At 40.1% G+C, this 20,432-nt stretch overlaps 1 protein-coding gene across 1 annotated transcript in view; it reads left to right on the top strand.

Annotated features, from left to right (window-relative positions):
• Positions 1-20,141, top strand: part of LOC137384338 (cAMP-dependent protein kinase type I-alpha regulatory subunit) — a 46,470-nt gene extending 26,329 nt beyond the window's left edge. Inside the window, exons 6-10 of the mRNA XM_068058221.1 lie at positions 5,475-5,633; positions 8,204-8,264; positions 9,614-9,735; positions 15,275-15,356; positions 15,751-20,141. Of these exons, the coding sequence (XP_067914322.1) occupies positions 5,475-5,633; positions 8,204-8,264; positions 9,614-9,735; positions 15,275-15,356; positions 15,751-15,923 (597 nt within the window). The 3' untranslated portion in view covers positions 15,924-20,141. The remainder of the gene's footprint in view (positions 1-5,474; positions 5,634-8,203; positions 8,265-9,613; positions 9,736-15,274; positions 15,357-15,750) is intronic.
• The last annotated feature ends 291 nt before the right edge of the window (positions 20,142-20,432 follow it).

Genomic DNA, 20,432 nt, shown 5'->3' with positions numbered 1-20,432 from the left:
GAATGGCTGCAGAGCATTCTGAGTGGGGAGGGTGAACAGCCAGCAGTCGCGGTCCACATTGGTACCAACGTCATAGGTAGAAAGAGATGTGGTGCTGCAGAAAGAGTTTACTGAGCTAGGTAAGAAATTAGCATGCAGGACCTCAAAAGTAGTAATCTCCGGATTACACCCAGTGCCACGTGCAAGTGAGTACAGGAATAGAAGGATAATACAGATTAATGTGTGGCTGGAATGTTGGTGTAGGAGGGAGGACTTTAGATTCTTGGGACATTGGGACCAGCTCTGGGGGAGATGGGACCTGTACAGGCTGGATGGGTTGCACCTGAACAGAGCCGAGACAGAGTTCCTTGCGGGACGTTTTGCTAGTGCTATTGGTGAGGGTTTAAACTAGTTTAGCAGGGGGATGGGGAACCTGATGGTAGACTCAGTTGAGACAAAATCAGAAATGCAAATGGAAGGCAGAAAATTAATGGAGTCTGGCAGGCAGAGGAAACAAAGACTAAAAAATAAGAGTTTGGCAATTCTCAGTGGTATCTACTTCAGTGCAAGGAGCATAGCAAATAAAGCACATGAGCTGAGAGCACAAAGTTGTGGCAGTATATCATAGCTATTACAGAAACATGGCTTAAGGGGGAACAGAAATGGCAGCTCAATGTTCCTGTTTACAGGATTTTCAGACGCAATAGGGAGGGGGGTAAGAAAGGAGGTGGGGTGGCAATTTTGGTCAAAGAAACAATTACAACTGTGAGGAGGGATATGTTGGAAGGTTTGTCAAATGAGGTAATAAGGATCGAGCTAAGGAACAAAAAAGGGGCAATCATACTGCTGGGAGTGTACTGTAGACCCCCAGTCAGAGGGAGATAGAAGAGCAGATATGTAGGCAAATCTCAGAAGTGCCAAAACAATAGGGCAGTAATAGCTGGGGATTTTAACTACCCCAACATTAACTGGGATAGTTTTAGTGTGAAAGGAATTGAGGGAGCAGAATTCTTGAGGTGCATTCAGGAGCACTTTTTTGGCCAATATGTAGCAAGTCCAACAAGAGAGGGTGTGGTTTTAGACTTAGTTTTAGGAAATAAAGATGGGCAGGTGGAAGGAGTGGAGGCGGGAAAGCATTTTGGTGGTAGTGATCATAATTCAGACAGTTTTAACATAATTATGGAAAAGGACAAGGATAGAACAGGAATTCGAGTTCTCAATTGAGGCAAGGCCAATTTTACTAAGCTGAGGGGTGATTTAGCAAAAGTGGACTGGAAACAGCCACCTGAAGGTAAATCATTGTCAGAGCAGTGGGAGGCATTCAAAGGGGAGATTCAAGAGGTTCAGAATAAACATGTTCCCACAAAGAAAAAGGGCGGGACGACCAAGTTCAAAGCCCCATGGATGCCAAGGAGCTTATAGGGTAAGATAACGCAGAAAGGGAAAGCTTATATCCGACACTGAGAACTCAATACTACAGAAAGCAGAGAGGAGTATAGAAAGTGGAGGGGTGAACTCAAAAAGGAAATTGGGGAAGTTGAGGGGGCATGAAAGAATATTGGCAAGCAAAATCAAGGTGAACCCAAAGATGTTTTATCAATAAATTGAGAGAAAGAGGATAACTAAGAAAAGATTAGGGCCCATAAAAGACCAAAAAGGCACCCTATTTGTAGGGGCGGAAGATGTTGGTATTGTTCTTAATGCATACTTTGCGTCTGTCTTCACAAAAGAGGGGACAATGCAGATATTGTAGTTAAGGAAGAAGGGTGTGAAGTATTACATGTGATAAACAAAGGGAGAGAGGAAGTATTAATGGGATTAGCATCCTTGAAAGTTGATAAATCACCAGGGCCAGTGAAATGTACCCTAGGCTGTTAAAAGAAGCCAGAGACGAAATAGCGGAAGGTCTGACCATCGTTTTCCAGTCCCCACTGGATACAGGTGGGGCTGGAGGAATGGAGGACTGCTAATGTTGTACCTCTGTTTTAAAAAGGGAGTGAGGGATAGACCAAATAATTACAGGTCAGTCAGTCTAACCTCAGTAGTGGGCAGAGTATTGGAATCAATTCTGAGACAGGATAAACTGTTACTTAGAAGGGCACAGATTAATCCAGGATGGTCAGCATGGATTTGTTAAGGGAAGATCTTGTCTGACCAACGTGATTTAAATTTTTTGAAGTAGTAACAAGGAAGATTGAGGGAAGTGCAGTTGATGTGGTCTACATGGATTTTTAGCAAGGCTTTTGACAAGGTCCCACATGGCAGACTGGCTTTATAAAAAAAAAAAGCCCAAGGAATCCATGGAAATGTAGCAAGGTGGATAGAAAATTGGCTCAGTGGTAGGAAACAAGGGGTAATTGTTGACTGGTGTTTTTGCGAGTGGAGGACTGTTTTCAGTGGCATTCCACAGGGCTCAGTACTGGGTCCCCTGCTTTTTGTGGTATAAACGATTTGGACACAAATGCAGGGGGCATGATCAAGAAGTTTGCAGATGACGCAGATTGGCATGTGGTAGATAGCGAAGAGGATAGCTGTAGGCTGCAGAAAGATATCGATGGGCTGGTCAGGTGGGCAGAAAAGTGGCAAATGGAATTCAATCTGGAGAAGTGTGAGGTGATGCATTTGGGGAGGTCAAACAAGGCAAAGGAATACACGATTAATGGGAGAATACGGAGAGGTGTAGAGTAGTGAGGGACTTTGGAGTAAGTGTCCACAGATCCCTGAAGGTAGCAGGACAGGTCGATAAGGTGGTTAAGGCATATGGAATCCTTTCCATTATTAGCCGAGGTATAGAATATGAGAGCAGGGATGTTATGCTGTAACTGTAAAAATCATGGGTTAGGGCACAACTTGTGTGCAGTTCTGGTTCCCTCATTACAGAAAGGATGTAATTTCACTAGAGAGGGTATAGAGATTTATGAGGATGTTGCCGGGACTGGAAAAATGCAACTATGAGGAAAGATTGGATAGGCTGGGGTTGTTCTCCTTGGAACAGAGAAGGCTGAGGGGAGATCTGATTGAAATGTACAAAATTTTGAGGGGCCTAAATAGAGTGGAGGTGAAAGTCCTGTTTACCTTAGCAGAGAGGTCAGTGCCTAGGAGGCATAGATTTAAAGTGATCGGTATAAAGATTAGAGGGGAGATGAGAAAAGGAATTTTCGCCCAGAGGGTGTTGGGGGTCTGGAACACTGCCTGAAAGGGTAGTAGAGGCAGAAACCCTCAACTTGTTTAAAAGGTATCTGGATATGCACCTCCTAATCTGCAGAGCTATGGACCAAATGCTGGAAGGTGGAATTAGACTGGGTGGACCCTTTTTTGGCTGGCGCAGACATGATGGGCCAAGTGGCCTCTTTCTGTGCCGTCAACGTTCTATGATTCTGTTCTATGAAATCATGTTTGGAAAATATATTAAGAGTTTGAGAATGTAACTAATCGGGTAGATGCAATATACTTGGATTTCCAAAAGGCATTCTATAAGGTGCCACACAAAAGGTTAATACGCAAGATAAGGGCTCACTGTGTTGGGGGTAATATACTAGTATGGAGAGTGGATTGGTTAATGGACAGGAAGCAGAGAGTAGGGATAAATGGGGCATTTTCAAGTTGGCATGTTGTAACTAGTGAAGTGCTGCAATGATCATTGCTAGGACCTCTGCTGTTTACAATCTATATTAATGACATAGATGAGACTGAGAGTAATGTATCTAAATTTGCTGACAATACAAAGCTAGCTGGGAATCTTAAGTTGTGAGGACACTAAGAGGCTGCAAAGAGATATAGACAGGTTACATGAATGGGCAACAAGGCAGCAGTTGGAATATAATGTGGGGAAGTGTGAGGTTATTCACTTTGGTGGTAAGGATAAGAAAAAGCAGAATATTTTTTAAAAAGCATCAAACTTGTAAATGTTCATGTTCAGAGGGACTTGGGTGTACTCGTACAAGGGACAGAGAAAGTTAGCATGCAGCTGCAGCAAGCAATTAGGAAGGCAAATGGCATGTTGGCCTTTATTGCAAGGGAGTAAGGAAGTCCTGCACAATTGCATAGTGCTTTGAGACCACACCTGGAGTACTGTACACAGATTTGGTTTCCATATTTAAGAAAGGATGTACTTGCTTTGGAGGTGGTACAGCGAAGATTCACTGGATTGGTTCCTGGGATGAGAGGGTTGTCCTATGATAGGCTGACTTAAATTGGGCGTTTACTGTCTGGAGTTTAGAAGAATGAGAGGTGATCTCATTTGAAACATACAAGATTCTGAAGGGACTTGACAGGATAGACAGAAGTTGTTTCCCTGGCTGGAGAATTTAGAACATGGGAGCATAGTGCCAGGATAAGGAGCCAATCATTTTGGACTGAGATGAGGCGAAAGTCCTTCACTCAGAGTTGTGAATCTTTGGAATTCTCTACCATAGAGGGTTGTGGTTCTCCATTGTTGAATATATTTGAGGCTGAGACACCGAATTTTGGTGTCTCAGAATTAAGGGATATCGGGAGCGGGTCGGAAAGTGGAGTTGAGGCCGAAGATCAGCTATGATTGTGCTGAATGGTCCATTCCTTCTATATCTTATGTTCTGAAGTTAACACCTTATGCTAATATATCTGGTATCAAACTGGTTGTGTATAAGTGTAGAAATCTGAAAGCTGCTTGCTTACGCTGTCAGAACACTGCTGGGTTTGTGACCTTACGCAGTAGGAGTGTTTAACACCGGTAAAAGAGTTGGCACTAACATACTGCTCAAAAAGAATCAACTGTTATCCTGTCATTTAAACATGGAAGATTGACTGCATTGTTCCCGTCCCTAAAAACAGGTGAGTAAACTGTTGGTAAATAAGTTGTGTTTCTGGCTGAGTGAAATGTGCGAGATCCATGAAACATCATGTGCCCAGTGACACCCCCAAGTTACAGAAGAAGTCAGTACTTCATTCTTTGAGGAGTATGCTATTAATACAATGTCACTCATGCCAGTTGATTGTAAGTGTAATATAAGGGGTAAGGCTGTGTATATTGCCATAATGGAGAAAATGGGGATTTTTTACTGGGTAGCATCTCCATTGCTTTGGTAACTATTATGCTTTTGGAATATCAATGCTCTTCACAGTCTTGGTGCTATGCTGATACTCTTTGGAACAGGATTTCCTTAGATATTAAAACCAGCTTTAAACAATTTCCTGCCTTCCCAGCCTTCTAGATATAAATGCAGAGCTACTGAAGTTCTCAGCAAGCTAGTTGTAAAGATTTAAAGAAATAAAATAGTCATTTTCCACACTAGCGGTAGAATTTTTGAAGTGAGCTGAATTACTAACCATGGTCGTGTTGCCAGGCTAGTAGTGCTTAAATGTTTCCATATGCCCAATAAAATTTAAAAGGTTAATTTTCATCCGTTTTGCTGTGTACGCCATACCTGATATCTGTGAATTTCTGAAGTTGAGCTTCAATGGTGACCGTTGAAACTAGTTTTAATTCTAATTTTTGCTGAATCCTTCTGTTTTAGGTTTACGTTAACAATGAATGGGTGACCAGCATTGGGGAGGGTGGCAGTTTTGGAGAACTTGCACTAATTTATGGAACCCCTAGAGCGGCGACTGTCAGAGCAAAGACCAACGTTAAATTGTGGGGTATTGACCGAGACAGCTATAGAAGAATCTTAATGGTAAGAGAGTGATTAGTTCATAATTTATGGTAAGCTAGGTAGTATAAATTTAACATTTTTGAATTTAATTATCTTTACTTTCGATTGTCTTTTCCAGTCTACATGTTTCATTGGATTTTGACAAAACTGCAAAACAAATACTGCATTTGTAGATATTTCTGCAGTCTGTATATATGCATGTATCCATCCCAAAATGAAGAATTATTCAAGTTTACAGCACAGTAAAAGGCCATTTGATCTAGCATTGTGTCTGTGTTGGCTTTTGGTTAGAGCAATCCAAAATTAATCATATAATTTTGCTGTCCCTCTTTTCCTTTGCTTCAAATGCTTTCCTATATTCCCCTTAAAAGATGCAGTATGTCTTTGATTAAGCTACTCCTTGTAGCAAACAGTGTAAATAAAGGTCTTCTAATCCTTCACACTCTTGACTTTAACACCTTATGGACAAGCATACGAATTAGGAGTAGGTCACTCGGCCCCTCAAGCTTGCTCCACCACTCAATAAGACCATGGTTGATCTGATCGGAACCTCGACTCCACATTCCCGTCTACCCCCAATAACTTTTCACCCCCTTGGTTATCCAGAATCTATCTACCTCTACCTTAAAAATATTTAAAGACTGTGCTTCCACTGCCTTTTTGAGGAAGAGTGTTCCAAAGACTCACGACCCTCTGAGAAAACATTTCTCCTCATCTCTGTCTTAAATGGGCGACTGCCTATTTGACTCTGTAATTAGAGGAAATCGTATTTTCCTTTTAAATTATCAAAAACCTTCATTATTCTAAACCCTTAATATTTTAAATTACTCTTCATTTTCAGGTCTCAATTGATTGCTTCTTTCAAACTTGTACTATCTGCTATCTTTCCTTCCCCCGCCTGCTGTTTCCTCATGAATATTTCTTGTGCGTACCTTCTCTTTTCAAAAATTTAAGTTCACACCAGTTTTGGGGAGTTCCATTTATTTAGCTGCCCTAACAAACTATGAATTAAGCTCTGTTCTAAAAATTGTTCCTTTTATTTCAGGGTCATTAAGGATTTGTGAAGTGCAAATCAAATAATTGGAACTGGCAAGTGAATTTCAATATAGATACGTGTGAGGTAGTACAAATTGGTAGGAAGAATAGGGACCACATACTGCTTGGATATTAAGTGCATGGGGTAGAGGAGCAAAGCGATTTAGGGTTTCAGTTACCCAAATTAATAAAAGTAGCGAAGTGAGTTGATATGGCCATTTAAAAAAAAAAAAATACTCAGGTTTATTTCTAGAGGGATAGAATTGAAAAGCAGAAAATTTCTGTTAAACTTGTGTAGAACCTTGGCAATGCCACACTTGGAATAGTGTGCACAGTTCTGGTCCCCATATTATAAAAAGGAAATGGAGGCATTGGAGACAGTGCAAAGTGATTTACAAGGATGATACCAGAACTGAGAGGATATATTTAGCAGGAAAGAATAAATAGGCTGGGGCTCTTTTTACTTGAAAAGAGAAGGCTGAGGGGTGAAGTGATAGAGATCTTTAAGATAATGAAACGGTTTGTTGGGGTAGATGTAGAGATAATGTTTCCACTTGTAGGACAGTCCAAAACTGGAGGTCATAAATATAAGATAGTCACTAATCAATCCAGTAGGGTATTCAGGAAAAGTTTCATTACCCAGAATGTTAAGATTGTGAAATGTGCTACCACATGGAGTAATTGAGGAAAATAGCATAGATGCATTTTAGGGGGAGCTGGATAAGGACGAGGAGCAAAGGAATAGAAGGATATGCTGATGGGTTGGGGGATGAGGCATGTGTGGAGCATAAATGGCAGCATTGATCAGTTGGGCCAAATGGCCTGTTTTTGTTCTATACACTCGGTGTAACTCAGTGCTAATTGTCTGTTAGCATTCTCCGCTGTAGTGGAGAGAGCACTTTGTTCATAACTGTGGTTTCCATTTGTTACATCCTGCTTTTCAGGGAGTGCTCCTTTTACCTCTAGTCTCTTTCCTACTTCCCTCTGTTCTTAATGCTGAAGTCCAAATCATACACTTGCATTTGCACTTACAAACCTTTGTCATATTTCGCATTTGTCAACTTTTCCATTAAACTCCTGTGCCCCCATTTATAATTGAGAACTGCCTATGTAAACTTGTACTGTAATTCTACCCTTCCATCGTTGGTGTTGTACTGCCTGCGTTTTGCAACCCTCAGCTGCTGAGCCTGAACTACAGCAAAGTTCATTGTGCCAATCAACTCTGATTCTCTGTTTTCTAAATTGCTATCTCACTGGATATAATATACAAATGTGATTACATTATCACCTCACCTCAACTCTGCTTCACCTGAAGGCAGTTTTTGGTCTTGACTGCATGTGTACAACATCATAAGAGATTGCTTAGTCTCTGTAAAAGAGAACATGCAGTGTTTGCCTTTTAAAATGAAAATATTCTTTTAAGAATCTTTTCTATATACCAGTTATTCAGTTAAAGAACTGCAACTTTAAATATTTTACTAAGATTAGTGAAAAGTTTGTTTAAAATTTTGGCTGTGAACTATTCTGTTGCATTATTAAAATGTTTACTTTTATAGGGAAGTACACTGAGAAAGAGAAAGATGTATGAAGAGTTTCTTAGTAAGGTCTCCATTTTGGGTAAGCAGAAAACATACTCTTTGTACTTGTACTCTTTTGATATGCAAAGACTTGACCAGCGCAGAGAGAGTTTTAAAACAAATTGAAGAAGTTGCATTTACACAGTGCCTTTGAAATAGTCAGGAAGTCCCAAAGTGCTTCACAACCAATAAATTAGTTTTTGAAGTGTAGCCACTTTTGCATTCTGGTCAAATGTGGCAACCAATTTGTACACAACAATGTTTTACAGATAGCACTGAGATGTATGATTTAATCTGTTTTTTGATTGAATTCTTGGCTTGCACATTGTGGGCTAGATTTAGTGGAGCCAGCTGGGTTCCCTGTGCTGGGCCAGAAAGGTGATGGGAAACGCTTCTCGGCCATTTGGAGCCCTGGCAATTAAGTACTGGGATCCCACCTCCAAAAGCTGCTGGCCAATCAGAAAACTGGTAGCTCAGTAGTATTGGCAGTGCCACTGGGAGCATGCCATGCTGGTACTGCAGAAGGCCTTGGAACCAGGCCCAGCACTGGAGACCAGGACCCAAGGTAGGTGGGGTGAAGTCGCTGGGGCCAGTTTGGCAGGCCCCAGTGATTGAGGGGGGGGGGGGTGTCTGTGGGGGGAAGGTGCGTGGGGTTCAGGGAGGTGGTTTTTTTAATGCTCGGGACCCTCTTGGCCACAGATTATGCACAATGGAGGCCCCCCCCCCCCACAAAAGCCCGCAGGGAGGTCGCCTCGTTTCACTGGGAAGAGGTCCTTCAGTGGCTGGTAATAGGCTCTTGAGGCCTCTAGGCAGGAAAGCTGTTGTTGGTCTTTCCCATCCTTGCCTTAATTGCGGAGCGATGGGAAGGTGACTCTGATCACCCCTCTTTCCTGCCCCCCTCTTCACAATTCTGTGGGCTTCTCCACCTCTTAGCCTGTCTCCAGGGGCACCATTAAAACCAGCCCCATAAGAAAAGATGCCACAAGATATTTTCCATCCACCTTAGCAGACAGCCAGGGACTCCGTTTAAGGTCTCGTCTAATTAGATCACTTGTCCTGCCTACTTCTGTCATGGTGTCATGGAGCTGAACACTCTGGCCCACAATGATGTAAAACATTCTGTTCCTGAATTGGAGCATTCTGCCACATTATCTGGAACTCGTGACAAAAAAAAACTTAGCAAAATTTGCCAGGTTGTATAGCCACATTGTAATGTCAGACAGAGCTATAACTCGAGCAAGATTGGGATTAATGCTGTATTACAGGGATCATAACATCAGCATTTTGTCCAAGGGTTTTATTTGTGTGTGTATGTGTGTGTATATGATGTTGAAGATTAGCTTTTAAATTCATGCTGTTCAAAATGTAAAGGAAAGTTCTTGATTGTAGAATCTCTGGATAAATGGGAGCGTTTGACTGTGGCTGATGCATTGGAGCCAGTGCAGTTTGAAGATGGGCAGAAGATTGTGGTGCAAGGAGAACCAGGCGATGAATTTTTCATTATCTTAGAGGTACGAATAGTTAAAATATAGAAAATAACCCATTTGAGGGTGGATTAAATGTTGAATAAACAAGCTGCTTGTTGTGCTAGGATGCATCTGTATGTCATACATGTCGACAAAATTATACGTTTTTATTCATGAATGGAATGTGGGCGTCGCTGGCAAGGCCAGGATTTATTGCCCATCCCTAATTGCTCTTGAAGAAAGAAGCAGGTGGTTAGCTGCTGCCTTGAATTGCTGCAGTCAGTGTGGTGTAGGTACACCTACAGTACCATTAGGTAGGAAGTTCCAGAATTTTGACCCAGCAGTATGCTTCCAAGTCAAGGTGATATGATATCCAAGTTACATAACAACTACAGGGTGTAGTTTATTAAAGCTATTTTGCTAATCGCCACTTCAAGGCAGGAAGTAATTCTTGGGTAAAGTAGTTGATTAAATTGAAAATCTGGAGGAAGCCTATCCCTTTTAAGAGTTCAGAAAACATAAAAAAACACTCTGGAAAACTTGTTTTTCTTGATCATCTATGACCTTTTAATTTCTATAATGAATGAGCAGTTTCTTAGCTTTAATATTATTCAATGTTATATTTTTAAGTTTTACTTGTGCTACGTTCTGCTGCCATTATCAAAAACGGATAAGACTTTTTAAAATCATCTTCCTTTCTGCCTCTGATTTTGTTTTTGGTGCAGATTATTTAAATTCTCAGTAAATCGAGAGAAAGTTGAAATAATTAAAATTTCAATGATCCAGATTGTGGTGACTGGTGCCAGTTTATAGAAATCATGGTTTGTTAGAGCATAGAGATCAGTCAGACAACACATTATAGGTTGTCTCCTACAACTTCAGACAAAAAGCACTGTACATGTGGTTTGAATGAGATTTTTTTGCACTTGGAATCCAGCTTCCTCCAAGTCTTGCACATTTAAAATAATTTTTTTTTCAAGAAGGTTAATTATTTCAAATAAATACTTCCAGAAGCCAAGCAGGTTCCTATGGGTTTTTTTTTACATTGGAAAAATGTTTTGCTTTTATAAAGCTACTAGCAGATCCCCACAAACCATTTGCGGTGAAATTAATATCTTTATTGCATCTGTACTTTCTAAAATTCCCAGCCCATGACATTCCATCCTATCCATGCCATTCTGCTCGTGCCATACTCATTACATTCCTTTCACTCCTCATTATCCTCAACTCATCCACCATCCCCCCCCCTTCTTCCTATGCCATCCCATTGCCCCATACCATCCCCATCACATTGGATCCTGTCCCCCCCCATTCCATAACTCCTATGCACATCCCCATCCCCACTCCATGCTGTCCTGTTTGTCCCCTCCATCACCCACTTACCCATGCCTTTTGTTCCTCCCGCCCCCACAGCCCCCAATACCAGCTCCATAAGGTTATATTCATTACACACGATACCTTAGTGTTGCAGTAAAATGTTACAATATCTATTTAACGAACTCATCCCGCAAGTGCAAAATTTCACTAGATCAACATCTAACCAATCAAAACAGCTCGAACAGACAAAAACCATGCATTATTAAAGATTCACTATTTTGCAGGATGAAACATTGAATAGTAGTCATTCATCGAGCAAGTGGTTCTTTAGATATTTTTGCTTTGCTCTTGAAGCTAAAAAATTCTTAATCTCTTGGAATCAAAGAATATATATTGCATCTAATGAAGACTTGATCCTCTGTTACACGTCTTTGGCATTTGACTGTTCAGATGTCACAGCATACTTAAATTCAGGTTTCCTTTTGTGAATTTCCATTGAAATTTTGACTTCTGAGAGGAACCAGTTCTTTTACCTTCTACCATTGCCCAATTTTGCTGGCAGTTAAGAAAATCTTTCACTCCGAAGCTAATTGGAGATTAGTTTGTGAAATTCCTCAGCAATATTTCTTTGCACTTTATTTTGTTTGAAGTTTTAAATATAACTTAATTTAAATTTACTTCGTGATCATTGCACTTGTTCAACGTTCTCTTCCTTATCTGGTGATCAGATTCAGGAAAGGGGCCTACATTCACGCCCCTTCTTTAAGTTCTTGAAACCATTGTAGAATCTTCTCAATTATGTACATGCTCCTTTTCAACCATGTCATTTTGTAGCATCCATTTTTTTTTTAATACTTAACACAAGCACACTCCTAACCTTACTGTTTTTCAAGTTTCAAGGTGATTTGCCATGTTTTACTTGGATCAAGGTATTCAACTGCAATAACTTGTATTTATATAGCACCTTTAACATAGTGCAACGTCCCAAGGTGTTTAATAGATGTGTTTTCAAACAAAATTTGATGCTGCGCCACATAAGATGTTGGGACAAATGCCTGGTCAAAAAGGTTGGTTTTAAGAAGTGCCCTAAAGGAGGAGGAAGAGCCAGAGTGGTTTAGGGAGCGAATTCCGGTGCTTAGGACTGTGGCAGCTGAAGGATGGCTGTTAATGGTGGAGTGATTAAAACGGGGGATGCTCAAGAGGCCAAGAATTGGAGGAGCACAGACATCTTAGGGCTGGAGGGGGTTAGAGATGTGAAGGGTCGTGGCCATGAAAGGATTAGCAAACAAGGATGAGAATTTTAAAATGGAAGTGTTGCTTAACTGGGAGTAATGTAGGTAGCGAGTACTGAGTGATGGGTGAATGGAACTTGTGCAAGTTAGGATGTGGGCAGCAGAATTTTGGATGACTTTCAGTTTACAGAGGGTACAAAGTGGGAGGAAGGCCCTGAGTGCTTTGAAATAATCAAGTCTAGAGGTACCAAAGTCATGAATGACTATTTCAGCAGCAGATGAGCTGAGGTAGGGGTGGGTCAGGTAAAGTTATGTATCGTTGTTTAATCGTACAGAACTTGAGTATTGCTAAAATAGAGAGATGTTGTCCAAGCTTTTTGTCTTGCACTCATCAGGACAACTGCAAGAATAACCAATGTAAGGCATGCTATGGCATTTCAAGTGCTCATCTAAATACTTCTTGAATGTTGTTGGGGTTCCTGCCTCTACCGCCTCTTCAGGCAGTGCGTTCCAGATTCCAGCCGCCCTCTGGGTGAAAATTGTTTTCCTCAAATCCCCTTTAAACCTCCTGCCGCTTAACCTTAAATCGATGCCCCTTGGTTATTGACCCCTCAGCTAAGGGAAAAAGTTTCTTCCTATCTATCCTATCAATTCCCCTCATAATTTTGTATAACGCAATCGTATCTCCCCTCAGCCTTCTCTGCTCCAAGGAAAACAACCCTAGCCTTTTCAATCTCTCTTCATAGCTGAAATGCTCCAGCTCCGGCAACATCCTGGTGAATCTCCTCTGCACCCTCTACAGTGCAATCACATCCTTCCTATAGTGTGGTGCCCAGAACTGTACACAGTGCTCCAGCTGTGGCCTAACTAGCATTTTATATAGCTTCATCATAACCTCCCTGCTCTTATATTCTATGCACAGCTAATAAAGGCAAATATCCCATATGCCTTCCTAACCACCTTATTTACCTGTGCTGCTGCCTTCATTGATCTATGGACAAGTACACCAAGGACCCTCTGTACTTCCTAGGGTCCGACCATCCATTATATGTACCCTTGCCATGTTAGTCCTCCCAAAATGCATCACCTCAGTGGGTATGGAACAGAGTTTATGGTGGGGACCGAAGACAATGGTTTCAGTCTTCCTAATATTTCTGTGGGGGAAATTTCTGCCCATCCACTAGAGGTTGGACATGAAATCTGGCAATTTAAAGATGGAGTGAGGTAGAACGGGATGTTGTAAGCAAGCATAGGAAAACTAACTGTGTTTTCGGATGTTGTTGCTGACGAGCAGCATGCACGTGAGGAAAAGGAGGGGGCCAAGGATGGATCCTTAGAGGACACCAAAGTTAACAGTACAGGAGCAAGAAGAGAAGCCATTGCATGTGATTCTCATGCTATGACTGGATAGATAAAAATGGAACTCAACAGATGCAGTCCCACCCAGCTGGTAGATGGAGAGATGTTGGAGGAGAATGGTGTGGTCAACCGTGCCAAAGACTTAGGTTAAAAATGACATGGAGGGATAGGTACCTTTGTCACAGTCACATAGGATGAGTTTAATTACTTGGAGAACCGTTTTGGTACTGAGGCATGGTGGAAACCTGATTGAAGGTATTTAAACATGTTTTTCCAGAAACAAAATGGGCGCAGATTTGGGAGGTGACAACACGTCCAAGGACTTTGCAGAGGAAAGAGAGGTTGGAGATAGGGTGGTAGTTTGCAAGGATGGAGGGTTCAAGGGTTTTTTTTTTGAGTAGAGTGATGGTGATTGCAGAGTTGAAGGAGAGGGGTCATACCTTAGACATCATAAGAAGCTAAGAAAGAAGAGCAGAGCAGGGGTAGTAGTTTGGCCCCTCGAGCCTGCTCTGCCATTCAATAAGATCATGGCTGATCTGATTGTGGCCTTAACTCCACTTTCATGCTTGTCCCCCATAACCCTTGACTCCCTTGTCAATCAAAAATCTGTCTAACTCAGCTTTGAATATATTCAATGACCCAGCCTCTGGGGAGGAGAATTCCAAAGATTAACTGCTGTCTCAGAAGAAATTCCTCATCTGTCTTAAATGGAAGACCCCTTAATTTGAAGCTGTGCCCCCTAGTTCTAGATTCCCCTATGAAGGGAAATATCCTCTCAGCATCTACCCTATCAAGTCCCCTCCGAATCTAGAACGTTTCAATAAATCACCTCCCATCTTCTAAACACTGAGTATAGGCCCAAACTGCTCAACATTTCCTCATAAGACAAACCCCTCATCCCAGCAGTCAGCCTAGTAAACCTTCTCTAAACTGCTTCCAATGCAAGTATGTATTTCCCTCAAGTAAGGTGACCAAAACTGTACACAGTTCTCTAGGTGCAGTCTCACCAAGACTTACCTACTTTTATACTCCATCCCGTTGCAATAAAGGTCACCATTCCATTTGCATGCTAACTTTGTGATTTGTGTACAAGGACACCCCAGGTCCCTTTGTACTGCAGCATTCTGTCGTGTCTCCTTTTTAAATTATTAATCTGTTTTTCTATTCTTCCTGCTAAAGTGAACAACCTCACATTTTCCCACGTTATACTCCATCTGCCAAATTTTTGCCTACTCACTTAACAAATCTATATCCCTTTTCAAACTCTTAGTAGCTTCCTCACAGCTTGCTTTCCTACCTATCTTTGTATTGTCAGCAAATTTGGCTACAATACAGCCATACATTCATCTGCACTTTTAATCTAAAATACTCATGTCTCAATTTTAGAGGCTGTATTGACCAAATTACTTAGTGTTTTCCATGACCAGAAGTAGATTCCACTGCACAGGTGTCTTTACTGTTGGTATAATTAACAGCATTAAATGTATCCATGAATCTAAATATTTTCACTTGTCATGAGTAACTTGCATTACCAAACAGTATGTTGCTAGAGATATTTTGAACTGTTTCTTGTGGTTGCTGACCTACCAGTTCACAAAATCAAACCATAGAATATTTAGGAATATATGGTAACATCATTGCTTTAATTGTACTTTATATTATAATTTATCTTATAGGGTACAGCAGCTGTGTTACAGCGCAGGTCAGAAAATGAAGAGTTCGTAGAAGTTGGAAGACTGGGGCCATCAGATTACTTTGGTGAGTTTGTCATAGCTTAGAAATCTTGAGGCTTAATACTGTAAATGTTTTTAATGTTGGAAGTTGTTAAAAGTAAAGGTAACTGGGAAGTGATTTGATTTTCTTCAACCATAAAGCTCTTCAATTGTATAGGAGTTGGAAGAGACAATATCCGCTGCTAAAATGATTACCCTATTAGGGTACGGAAATGATTGTAGTTTCACTGCAGCTTAGATTGGCTAATGACCAGCAACTGGAATCTAGTGTTATAAAGCTTAGTGTTAGATTATATCATGGTAAATTCATCTGCTAAGTCATCAAGTGCACAAGGGCCTGATTTCTGTGCTTCCATGAGTTTGTTTTTCAACACCTAGATGAATTTGAAATCTGAATTTTTTTTTCCTTTTTCTCTCAGGTGAAATTGCTCTTCTGATGAACCGTCCTCGAGCTGCCACCGTGGTAGCACGTGGCCCGTTGAAGTGTGTGAAACTGGACAGACCTCGATTTGAACGTGTCCTGGGTCCCTGTTCAGACATACTCAAACGAAACATCCAGCAGTACAACAGCTTTGTATCGCTGTCTGTCTGAAATCCTTCTTTCCTCTGCTGCAGCATCCGCCAGAGCGAACTGCCTCATTTATGTCTAAAATGCCGCTTCCTGTGGCAAGACCACCACCAGTTCCACAGCTTCCTGTCCATCAGAGAAAGCATTCCCTTTGTAGCATTCAATGCCACATTTGCTTTGCGTCTTTCTCACTGCACCAGCTTTCTACACAGTCAATCCAGCTTCGGCTAAAGTTTTTTTTTTTTGCTTTTGTTGCTTGTGTGTAGAACTCTTCCCATTGGTTCTTGTTTATAAAGATTAAAATGCTGCTGTTTTAACTAAACAGTGTGATTAATACCCAGATAATTAAGCTTTAGTTTGGTTATGAGCAGAGGATTTTTTGAACCCTTTAGCTTGCTCTGTTTCAAGGTATGTTGTAGTGCATTCATGAGTCTTGAATCCCAGGAATGTGTACTAATGGAAAATCTTGGGTTTTATGCTGAACAGCTTCAAAATTATTTTGACAACTTCTCAAACCCACGTGTGGATTACCACAGAATGTTTATTTTGATGTGGCTAGAACTGAACGATAAATGTAAACACACTCTGAAAATATCATTTCTATGTAGACTTTGCACCTGGCAACACAATTTGAGGGAGGAAAACACCCAATCTGAGATGTTAGACTTTTCATGGGGCGCATACATTTTAGTTTTAAGATAAATGTTACCTTTTAGCTTTTTTTGGAAGCAGTTTGAAAACTATTTAAAATCAAGTTTTCTTTTATATAGTTTTAGGTCTTGCTTAGTGAGGATCTTATTGGCCTGTGTGGTTTTGCCAAATTAATATATACTCACTCCATTTGCACATGAAGTTATGTTCGGATCTTTTTTTTAAAAAAATCCATACAATAAAAGCCCATTTTAATTTTGTCAGCAATTTCTGATTTGTATTTAGTAGTTTCACAAATGTCAAAGGGTACCCACTCATCTCTGTGCAGTGATTGTGGCAGCCAAATCATTGCTTGAGAAAAGCAACTTTCCATGTAATTGATTTTTGTACAGAATATACAATACAAATTGGATTGTTTGGATTCAAACAAAACAACAATATTGCAGCATTATTATGACTTCAGATGATGGGGTTTAGTGAAAGGGCCAGCTTGTTTTGGCAACCAGAAATACCTTTGGTGATCAGATCTTATTCTTGTGGGCACAGGCTTTGGTAATGGTAGATATTTTGTAATGCCTGTTATTGCAAGATTTCTGCAATATCTGGTACTGAGCCTGTATCAAAGCATGGTTTTGTGAAGTGAGAATTCGTGGAATCCTTTCTCATGAGCCTCCCTAACAACAGTAACTGAATACCAATAGCCTTGGGTGTATTTAACTTATGGCCAGAAGGTTACCAGCTCTCTGAGCTGTGTGTTGCTTGAATTTGCTTTCCTTGGGTGAGTTTTGTCAGTTGTGATGGAGCACTGCATGGAGGCATAGTGTGCCATTCCATCTCCAGCAACAGAAAAATAAAAATAGTCTTGCTGTACTTGAACTGTGCTTCCTGGTGTACAGTGTTGGAGTTATATTGGCATAAGCTGTTAAGCTGTAGAAACTTCTTCAACCGAAATTGAGAAGGATATACAGTGTTGAATGCTGTCGGGAGGGGTAAACAGACCCAGATATATTGGTCTGCTCTGCGTCAGGCAAGAAATGTAATAAATTTATTTGAACAGCTTATCTTTACTCCAGTTACAAATTTTAACTTCTACTTCGTGTCAGCAAATTTAAGTGTAGATTTTACAGATTATTGTTCCTTGTTTGTGATATTATAAAAGTTATCCTTTCTTTATACATGTAAGTTGTTGCTATTCGCCAGACAAAAATAATTTGAATTATCAACTCCAGCCAGTAACAATCTCCAAATAAAAGTTAGCAATGTAATGATTCTTTTGTAGATGTGGATAATATATTAACAGCACAACCTAATTTTAACAAATGACTTTTCTACAACCATTGTGGCAATGTAACCCTGTTACTGAATATGAGAACTAGGTAGTACAGGCTAGATAATCTCTAGATTTACTCCTAATTTTACATTGGCTTTCAATTTGTTGCTGAGACAGAGCCAGTGAAAGGGTTGCAAAATGAAACCTTATGTATTAACCAGATGTAATTTCATTCCAAGGGCAAAAAAAGTAAACATTCCTTTTAAGTGAAAAACCAGTACCATTTATCACTGGTACTGGTGCAGGTACTGTGTGCACTTGTACTTGACCAGCACTGGCAGCACAAAGTTGGGCGATGGCATCACTAACTCCTCTGCAGTCCTGACCCAGTTTATAAACTATCCACTGCTTCCTAGTTCTTTTTTAATAGCACTGGACATGTATAAGTATTAAGTAACTGTCCTGCTCTAGACTAGGGTGGTGCAATGTGATATCTATTTAAATGAAGATTAATGGCTGACATTTAAGTTGGTGCAGTGTTTTAGTACCCATATTATTTTGTTTAATCATAGTTGCACTTCCTTGCAGCTCACAGTAGCTGGCGCTGTTGTTCCATTATTGGCATACACCAGAGCTCAGCTGGTATTATACAAATGTGCACCCAGACACGCTAGTAAAAGGCAGAAACCAAAAACTGGATTTTTGATCCCTAATGGAGCCGATGCGTCGGCATTCTGAAATGTACTACAACAGCTTTTTAGTAAGGCATGACATGCAATTTTATTTTGAGGCTTTCAAGAAAGCAAGAAACTCATTGCTGAGTCTTAATGGCATTTCAGTATTTCACAGCTTTGTGTTACATGTGCATTCATTTCACACACCTTTTACAAATTCCACACCGCTGTAATTAGATGAAATTATATCCATTCTATATAGAATGACTTAGACTAGAATAATTGTTTGGATTGTTCAGCAAGCTAAAACTAAATTGCTTGGAGAGTTGGATTGGACAATAGGCTGCCTGTGAATTTTGCTCTGCCAGTATTGCATTTCCATAGAAAATTAAACCAGATTATGCACTAATATTGCTGTAAGATAATTGATGAATGCTCGCAAAATCACCAGCCATTTCTGTATGATGTGCACAGTACGAATGATTGGATGTAACTTGAATGTTTTTATCAGTTTGTCAGTGCACTTCCCTTAAGATGCTGTGTAGGGTGAAGAAAATTCATAAAAATCTATGAAGAAAGACTAGTTATATGTTGAGAGCATGATGACTTTCATTTTAGTAGGAGCTGGCATTGGCCTATATTCCATTTTATTGGACAGTTGAGTGTTACTAAAGATTTTTCTTTAGACATTTTTTGTTTGGAATCTGGTAATGCCTCTTGAGTAATTATGGTATGGCAATCATAGAACGCCATGTCCAATTCTCCTGGTCGTGGCAATGAATTGCATCTATTGAGCTTTTCCTTAAAAGTCTACTTTACAGTGAGTAAGTTTTATAATGAGTAGCTTTAAATGCCCAATGTTGAATTGGAATTTACTTCCTCATGAGAGCTAATTCCTGTTTCAACAATTTGAACTCCCTGGGAAACTAAGTCTAGAGTAAGGTTGAGATGTATTGGTCTAATTTGTTTTGATATTCCTGGCAAGGACAAAATTAAGTCAATTTCTTACAGGAGGTGTCCTCTCCAGATATACCAGTGTGCACAGGTGAAATCTGGTGCTTTGTATTTAATTTTTCTGTTATCTTGATAATTGGACAAATTGACAGAAAATAGATCAAGGTCATTCCAGGATTGAGTTTACCAATACCTTAGATTATCAGTAAGTGTGAGATTAAAGTAGTATTCCAGTAATTTTGAAACCATTCTCATTTTTAAAAAAAAAAAATCCAATTGTGACAACCCTGGCACCTAGCAGATTGGCTTTGGCTTGCTGCACATTCTTGAGGTTTTTATTTACCTAAATGATTTTATTATAAAGCAGCTGATGAGTTTATTGAATAATCTGATGCAGTTGAAGCTTTAACTATTGTGTGCAATCAGAACTGTACGTACAAACGACCACGGTTTGATGTAGTTTGCCTTAGCTATCTTATATGGGGATTAGAGACATCCTCAGCTAGCTTACCTACAAAAAAATTTGCAAAGTGAGAATACAGCGTGATAATATGTAGATTATCCAAGGACCATTTTTTGTATTGTTCCCAATGACTGTATAAGATCAGATTTACTGTATGTGCTAAAATAATCCTTTTGTTATAGTGTCCTAATGACAGGTCAAGCAATAAAAATTAATTCTTAAAAAGAAAACTGTTTCCTTTTTTATTCATTTTGAACTGATGAAGCAGGTACATAACTAAAGCACTGATCTTGCTGAGTATAAATATATTACAGTAAGGTCTCTGTTTTACTAGGATAAGCTGATGTAATAAGTCATCGTAAAAACAAGCCCCTGCCAAGGTAAATGTTGAGATATTGTAAGAACTTAATATAATGGAACAAAAAGTGTGTCATTCAACCTATCAAGCTTTGCCTCCCAGATGGTATTGCTGCTTTTTTCCATTTAGTTAGCATGACTTTGTGTCAACTTGTGCCTTTTTT

This window comes from Heterodontus francisci, chromosome 26 (genome assembly GCF_036365525.1).
Source record: "Heterodontus francisci isolate sHetFra1 chromosome 26, sHetFra1.hap1, whole genome shotgun sequence".
NCBI classification, from domain to species: Eukaryota; Metazoa; Chordata; class Chondrichthyes; order Heterodontiformes; family Heterodontidae; genus Heterodontus; species Heterodontus francisci.
This window is presented reverse-complemented; position numbering and strand designations above follow the sequence as displayed.